Below are 9,349 nucleotides of genomic sequence, written 5' to 3'. Positions count from 1 at the left end.
TGGTCAATTATGTCAATTTTGCTTTAGTGATGTATTTACTTAAACCATGCGGCAAAATGTTAACTCATAAATAAGCTACTCTTGTAATTTGTATTTGCATATGCAAATTGCTAAAGTAATTTATACAAATAATGTAATTTTGATGCAGAAAAGTGCTCTTTGCATGTGTGCTCCAAAGATATATTAAATATCCAGTTCATCATTGTATCAACGTCTATCCTACAAAACTTAACACTTTTTTTACATTATCGTTCATTCTTAATTGTCTACCATATTAAGTCTAATATGATAAATTCCCTGAATTATTTTTCCCTTAATCAAAACAATTTAAGTAATAAAATATTGTATAACAAGTAATTGAGATATGTATATGTACTTTTGAATCTTATAAATAGTTGTTAGTCCTTTAAAAATAGTAGTTTTTCTATATTTTATCAATAGGTTTTATTATAAATTGGTTTAAGTGTAAACCCGTACAAGCATTTTTTAATCTCTTCAAAATTCACTTATTCTTATCAGAATATTTTATAAAATATTAATCATCAATAGAAGCCCTTCAATTTGGGTCAAACTATAACTAAAATCTGTTTTTACTTAGGAATTTTTTCAACCGATACTTGGATTTTTTTTTATGTTAGGTGGCAAGCGAGCAGGAGGCTCACCTGATGGAAAGTGACTACCACCGCCCATGGACATCTGCAACACCGGGGGGCTTTCAGGTGCGTTGCCATCCTTTAATATTTGGTATTTCGAAATTTATGGAATATTGACCGAAAGATTGATTTTTTAATAAACAAGTAAGTATGAACATCAGCGACGCCTCTCCATAAAATAAAATACTTACATAAGTCTAATAGAGTAAACAAAATAATTATAAGTTTCTCAGCGAAACTTCCACACCGAAGTGCCATGTAATCAAAACTACTTGCCTTGCTCATGAAGCGGAGGAGCTCTTCGGTCGTCTCGTCTATCCATCGCACAGTCGATACCAGATCCACTTTCATTTACATTTCGGTCATGTCCACACGATTTTTTACATTTATTACAATGATTTCTTTTATCTAGAAAACGGCTACGCAATTAGAAGGGCTAAATCGATTTAAAATAGGCATAATTTTAGACATAAATTTTTAATTAATCTAATCAATCTTGATTTCGATGTGTCAGTACCTCTATAAATATTTTTACTCTTTACGTATGCAACATGTAACATTTTATTTAGGTATAAGTATGTGTTTAATGTAAGCCCGTAGTATATGTTTTTAATATATTTAATTGTTTCGATATTTTTTAGATAAAGCGCATTTAATGTTTCTTTAAAAACGATATTTACATAACAACGTCTCAGTAGCGTCAATTAATTCTAATTATTAGTAACTTTTATTTAAAAAAAATAAAATATAGTGTTATAAACACTAATTTTAATTTATGTAATACAATTTAATATAATAATTTTTTTGTCTAAATTTTAGCATTTTTACTTTTATGTGCTACGTGGTGCTACGCCGCTTGTAGCATTGTTACACGACATAAAATACGCGACTGAATTACAAATGTAACGGCCTACAAATAATATTAATCTTCTATCATCAAGTTATAATTCTTGTCAAACTACTAATCAAGCGTTGTAAATACATAATATTCGATCAAAATATACTGTGACTCTAATGAATGTTTTCAAGGAATTACAACAATGGTTACAAATAATTAATTTAACAATATTCACTGATTATTTCCTTACATTTACAATTTAAGATTTTAATAAAACAAAGTATATTTGAATTAGTACTTATTAGAACTAGTTTAAATTGTAGATATATAAAATATATTCTACGAAAGCAAAAACCGAAACTGAATAAAACAATTCATTCATACTTTACCACTTCTTTCAAAATAACTAACACAAACTTATAATTTCAGTATAACTTTTATAAATAGAATAACTTTTTTATAAAAACGTAATAATTAATATTAATAAATAAAATTTACGAATTAAAGGGAAAATTTATTTTTGTTATCAGCAAAATGTTTTGTTTGCACCGAATTTTATTTTCGCCCTATCAAAGGGTGGAGTGCGTCGTTTAACCGCTCGCACGCTCGCACTGTCGGGTACTTGCAGAGCGACTGACCGTAGCAACTTCTACGCTACACGCTCTCTTTAACCTTATGTAAGCACTTCATGCTATCGACTAGCATCGTCATCAAACTTTAAGTAAAAACCTGAAAATACTATCATGATAATAATGTTAGTATTGTTATGTACTTTTCCTATACCATTTTTTATTTAGAACCTCTTTCAAATAGTCTTTATTATTTGTGGCATGCGTATTATAGTTTCAGTATTTTTTGATTTGTATATAACTCAGTCATAAAATATTTACTTAAGGGAATTTGTATTAAAACCTTTAAAAAAGCATGATTAGTTTGTATAAACATAGAGAATACCAAATAAACACGCCTGTGTGGCTTTTATTAACATCTATTAACCGACTTCAAAAAAGGAGGTTTGCCATGCGACCCGTATGCAGGTGATTTATTTATATTACCTATCTAGGTTTATTCAAAAATCTGTGTTAAGGATAATCAGTCCTCCTCACGAAAATATAAATTATCGAAATACGTCAGAAATATCGCCTAGGTAATTACAAAATATATTATTTTGTTATTGTGTTTGTTAGTTGATATTTCTGATGTATTTTGATTCAAATAAAGTACAAAGTTTTGAAGTAAATGAAACAATAGAATGTAATTTTTGTATTCGCATGTGGGTGCGAGAGTGTTAGTATGTGTGCGTGTGGATGTGTGTATATGTCAGTTGAGATTAAGTTACAGTAAGATTGTATACTTCTGTTTCATCGTATGTCTTGTTTAGCAGGAACAGAGAACTTTTTTTTACAGTGAGCTAGTGGAAAATTATAAATAGACAAGTCAAATGAACAAATGAACATACGTATAATAATACGTATAAAATTAAAAAAATAAATAATTAAAAAATATGTATTCAGAAACTACATTCAATATTTTAATTTATTTAAATATATGCTTTAATGACTTTACCTCCTAGCTTAAACATTGCGCGAATAGCCCTCTTCTGGTGCATAAATATCGTCAAAGAACATGCTGCGTTGCCACAAATTATTATATTTTGTTAAAGTTAAAGTACTATCAATGTTACATTGTTAACTAGTTCAATTTTTAACAAATGCAGTTCAATAGCCATACCACAATAAAGAAATACAACTTTTACTTTTTATATATTTGGTGTGCAAACAAAAGTTGTGAAATTCATTTCACAACTTTAGTTTTGTCAAATTATTTAAGATTATTTATACTTAATCGATGTACTATATCAGAAATAGCATCGTTTACATCGTTATACTATACCTGTATTATTTTTATTTTAAAAATTAATGGCATAACATCAGCAAATAGTGCTATACCATATTCGTTCCCTACAGGAAAGGGCAATTATTCAGTCAATAAAAAATAAGGAATATAACTGGTCCAAGAATTGATCCGTGAGGGATACCAATACCCCCATACCAACAGAAAGTCCAGAAAATATTTTTCTTTTAACATCTACGCTCCGAATTATTTTGTTAAGATAAGAAGTCGAAAGCTTGAGTGCACAATCTCTGATTACAAAGTGTAAACCTTTCTGGCCAGACTTTAATGTTGAACACAATCAAAGACTTAAGAATAAGTTACAGAAAATCCCTAAGACATCCTATGACTTCTCCCAAGCTTCATATATATTCTTAATAAGCTCGATACCAACAACGATTATCGAGCAACCTATCGTAATTTCAAATTGTTTTCTAAAAAACAGTTTGTGTATCTAAAGAAACTCAGTCGAAAGAAAGTCTGCGATTGTGCTTCGAATAAATAATATTACTTCAGTCTGAGCGACAATGAATATACGAATGCCGCAAATGTCCAAAAATAAGCTAAAATAAAAATTTTAAGAAGAAGCTGAATTGATTCCTCCGACCCCTGTCTAATAGTTAGGTTAACAAAGACTCGATTCCAAAGTGTGTCCCGGTTTTCGTTGACATGTTCCCGACAATATTAGTGCGGTCGGTGTATAAGGTATCTGCGAGACTGTCCTCTGCATAGCAGTGAATGTTGCTGATTAGCAACCAGTCATTGAAATGTAGAAAAAAAAGAGTAGGTGATAGTACACAGCGTTGTGGAACACCAGAATTGACGAATTGAGAGCATGTACGTCTTCCAGGAGCTTGGGATTGCCGGAAAAGACGCGTTAAATCTGGTGCTAACTCGAAAGCACATGTCCATAGCATGATCGGAGGGACGCCATCGGGTCCACTCGAGTTATGAATATCCATATATTTTTGAAGTAACAATATATTCATTCATACTAGCTGTTAAACGCCCGCTTCGCCGGGTATTAAATAAAAAAAGCTATAGAAATGCATAATTGAATAATAAATTGAAAAATAAAAAAATAATTGTATATATCTTCAAACGATAATATGTCGATTGGTCACAGTATACCGACACGTTCAGTAGTTTTTGCATTATTGACGCACAAAGAAAAAAAACAGTTTTATTTTTAAGATGATATTACTTTTTAAAATTCTGTAATGAATACAAGAGAATTCATAAACCATATTCGGTTTTACATTCGGTTTTACAAGAATTCGCTCGACAACTGATGTAAGAATAACACTTCTCAAACATATTTACAATGCATGGGAAAAATCACAGAATGCTATTGGAGTATTCTGTGATTTGTCTAAAGCATTTGATTGTGTAGAACACGAAAAGCTTCTCTATAAGCTCAAATACTACGGTATTAAAGGTAAAGCTCTTGATCTAATTGCTTCATACTTAAGTCAAAGATTCCAATAAGTTTTCATTAATGGAATAAAGTTTTCTGGATCTACGTTAAAAATGGGTATACAAGGATCAATTTTGGGTCCCTTTCTATTTCTAGTATATATACTTATATGATCTTCCTTTCTCTGTTAAATGTATTTGTGATATAGTGTTGTTTGCTGACGATACTTCACTGATTTTTAAAGTCGGCAGGACAAAAACTGACTATGACGATGTGAACGGTGCATTATCACAGATACACGATTGGTTCACATTAAATAATTTAGTTTTGAATGCTCAAAAAACGAAATGTGTAGTTTTTACTCTACCCAATGTTAGAAAGCAAAATTATAATATATCTTTAAACGGTGGCCGTCTTTATGTATATTCACAGTAGCATTGATCACTTTGATAGAATCAATGATAATGCCTGATAGTCAAGAAGTATTTGCTCCACGCTTTTTTATCGTATATAAAATCTTGCATAAATCTTGAATAATATGCCTTATGTATGAATGAATCTGAAATCTGGCGACGGGATCGTCAAGGGCGTGCCTAGTGCGCCTACTGATCGGTTAAGGGAAATACCATAGAATGTGACAGATGAGTCACAGATTAAGGCAAACTCGGTTAAAATTTCATCTGAATGATTTATCAAATCAGACTAGTTTGACAAATGGCTTACCATTTACCACGAGCAGGAATGACCCCAAAGCGATGAAATTAACGAGTGATGTAGCATTTTATAAATAAACTATCGGTATTAAATCGATACTCGAAATGATTTATTAATGAAATTTATTAATTGCCTACAAAATATACACACATTGTAGGTTTTGAAAAAGGTCGTCCACCATATATATGTATATATATATATATATTAAAATTAATAATTAAAAACTACATATCAAGAAAAAATATTTATAAATCGACATTGACATTGTTTTAAATTACTCGAGTCGTTTTGTTGGATGATCGCAATGAAAATAATTCACTACTTTATTGCTTATCTGTGTTTTGTTTTGTTTTGTTTAATGTAGCCTCCCCCAACGGCCTCCGATTTATATTATAGATTATATTGTATGATGTATGGTATGAGTGTGTCTAGTGTCTAGTTGTCTACTGTCTAGTGTAGTGTCATGACTTAAGTTGTTGTTGTATATCATAATAGGTTATTACAGTATAATGAGTTAATGATTTGATTATTGCAGAACAAATGAAATGACTATGATATGTATTCTTACTTACTTTCTGCTTATACCTTAGAACTTTTGTATTCCAAGAAGAGCGAAATGTAATAAAAAATTAACTTAACAAGCTTAAATCTTACAATATTGTTAAATATTCATTTGTTTTGATGAATGAAAACCCTATAAAAAGTTCTGCGAATCACCGACAACATCCCAAAACGCTTTTATAATGAGAAATATAGTCAAAAAAATTAAACAGGAAAATGAAATTACAAAATCACAACAATTATTGCAGAAAAAACGCAAACGGAAACTTATTGATAGAACACAATTTTCTTTGTTACTTGATGAGCGAAAACCAGACAACATCAAACCACTATCGTCTTGTTCCAAATCTGACATGTTCTATGACTTGTATGGAGACTTTGACTCCCTAAGCACTTCTTTAAACCATACATTACCGGAAAGAGAAAACAATACATGCAAAAAGTTACCACTCAGAATAGAAGGTGATGTAATTATCTTAGATAGTGATGATGAACCAGAAATCTCACCAAATAAATCAAAACAAGATAATACTGTCAGTTATACGAGTCACTTACCATCATTAAAAAACAATGAAAATGATAATGTTCATGAAGATACCAGTGATGATGAATTCTCAATATATAATGAAAGTACAAGTAATATAAATAATGTTTTCAATAATCAAGCTTCAACAGCAATTTCTCATGATACAAAAACTAGTTTGTATACCGAACCAGTGGAATTTCATAATCCACATGATTTTTGTCCTATTCCTAGTACTTCTAAAGATGAAGAAACAATACTTAAAAATGAAGAAAGATTTAAAGAATATATTAGTAGTCTTTGTATTTCCAATAGCAAGGCAACTCATAGTCCTGAAATTAAAAAAGAATGTTGTGAACCTATGATCACTGATGAAACTGATACTCAACAATTAATTGAAAAAAAAGAAACTGAAGATGATGACACAAATACACCCAAAATCAACTGTCCCACCCTGATCGATACAATTAACTTAAGCTATGTTGACGATGTTATTGCTGAAAATGACTCAATTTTAAATAGGATCCGAAATAGACACAGCAGAATTGGCAAATTAATTGAAGTACTTAAAACAGAGCCGGAAGATATACATAAAGTTCTGAATAACTCAAGTAATAATGAAGTCACAGTTACAGTAAATGATGGGACTACAAAAATGGAACTGTCTAATCTTTCTACACCACAGTCCAGAATTAATGAGGTGTCATACAGTATTGAGAATATAGACACAAGCCAAAATGATCCTCGTACAAATTATGATATGCCTCAGGAATCATCTATAGAACAAACAAATTGCTTATCGAGAGACATTGAACTCCATATACCAAATAGTGGAGTGACCAATAACTCAGTACATTTGCAATCACAGATGCTTAATGTACTCCCAATGAATATACCAGTTGATCAAACAACTAACTCAATAAGTCAATCTTCTAATTCACAAATAAGCAATTCTGATGAAAATTTTATAACAAATGATAATGTGACTATAACTTGTAACTGCAGTCAACAAAGACGAATTAAAAGTTTATCTCAAACATCAAACAATGTTTCGCCTTCAGAGAAAGAAAGTTCTAATCAAAATTCAGAACAAAATGTTAACCAGGAAGAAAAAAAGACTAGTTTCATTTCTGCAAGATGTCCAATTTGCATGGAATCTCTTGCTGAAAAGGTAATTGCTAGTACCTTATGTGGTCATCTTTTTTGTATGCCTTGTATAAAAGCGGCATTAAAGTACCCTCCTAAAAAGTGTCCTACATGTAGACAAAAAATTACTGGAATAGGTTATCACCAGATATTTTTATTTTAAGGAAATTATATTATATTTAAAATATAATATTCTTTATTTACTAACACTATAGTAATGAAACCAGGGTAGAAATTATGATTGGTTAATTTTTTTGTTAATTATACTTGTATAACTGAAAAATTGACAGATCTAATATTGATCACTATTTCTTCTATGTTAGTATAGAATTATAAATGTAAATATATATGTATATAAATACAATTTATTAATAACACAATAGAATATACTATATGTATACTTATAAGCAATGTTGGTTTTAAAGTAAAAAGACTTTAAAATTTTATTACCAAAGATTTGTTAAAAAAACAACTTTTATACTTTTTTAGATTTATGTTTTATATACTTTACGTACTGTTTTATAACCAGAATTATATTTTATTATGTAAAACAAAAATGATTGAAATAAGTATGTGAGATATCCATTGATTTAATACTTAAGAAACAAAAGTGATTTTCATATTTTAAAAGCAGTATTTATTTATCCATGTACTTATTTATGTCAATTATAAAATTTAGTTATTGATTATAATTATCTGAAATGTAATTAATTTTTCATTGAAACTGTAAGAATACAAATAAGTAATTTTATTGTCAACACTATACACTGACACTATAAATGATTTTTTTAATTTGGTATTACTTCCCCCTTTAACTATTATTTTTCTGAAGATTTATGAATATTATGTTGTGAGGTTACATACATCATTTTAAAAAAATGCTATTTTTTTATGGCTGCGGTTTTGTTGGAGAATATAAGATTTCATGCAAGAATCTCTGATAAAAGTCTATCTTCATATTTTGGTCTTCCACTACCCCAATGTTCTAGTGGGTAGCTTATTAATGCTAAGGTTCCAAGTCCTAAGTTCAAATACCTGATCTGACATGTTCTGTATGACAAAAAGTTCTGAATTTAGGTTTGGAAATTGATAATGTTTATGAGATTGCGCATGAGTGTGTGCTCTATAATATCACTTGTCACTATTACTGTGTTATAAGAGGTCTCACCCGGTGTGCTTGATTGCTCTGAGAATGAACGGAGGACCAAGAGATGTCTGCTGTACACGCCACTAGGGTACTTCCTCGTAATTACCAGACCCTAACGACCCGTCCGTAGTAACGGAAGGCGAACAAAACACCGCAGTAGGTAGGGCATGGCCCTAGGAACTGCCATCACCATACCCCAACAGGGGATGAGTGAAAACCGGAGACATGTGTGTCGTGCGTGTCTTCTATCTACAAATAAGACAGAAAAACCATAATTTACATAATACCATTATTCTGTTTATTAGCAAGCATGTACCTATATAGTTTTTTTTTAATCTATTATCTTAAGTATATCGATTTTATACAAGATACTATAAATTAACAAACTGAAATGTCATGTAGAAGTAGAAAAACCATCATAGCGGCGACATACTACTCGGATTAAAAAAGGCCTAAG

The 9,349-nt window shown here is 30.4% G+C and overlaps 1 protein-coding gene across 1 annotated transcript; it reads left to right on the top strand.

Moving 5' to 3' along the window:
• The first annotated feature begins 5,994 nt into the window (after nt 1–5,994).
• Nucleotides 5,995–8,089, top strand: LOC113392564 (probable E3 ubiquitin-protein ligase bre1). The gene has a single exon (XM_026629058.2). It carries the CDS (start codon nt 6,259–6,261, stop codon nt 7,906–7,908), a length of 1,650 nt encoding a protein of 549 aa, XP_026484843.2. The 5' UTR covers nt 5,995–6,258; the 3' UTR covers nt 7,909–8,089.
• Nucleotides 8,090–9,349: the final 1,260 nt, after the last annotated feature.

The sequence above is a fragment of the Vanessa tameamea genome, chromosome 5, assembly GCF_037043105.1.
Source record: "Vanessa tameamea isolate UH-Manoa-2023 chromosome 5, ilVanTame1 primary haplotype, whole genome shotgun sequence".
NCBI lineage: Eukaryota > Metazoa > Arthropoda > Insecta > Lepidoptera > Nymphalidae > Vanessa > Vanessa tameamea.
This window is presented reverse-complemented; position numbering and strand designations above follow the sequence as displayed.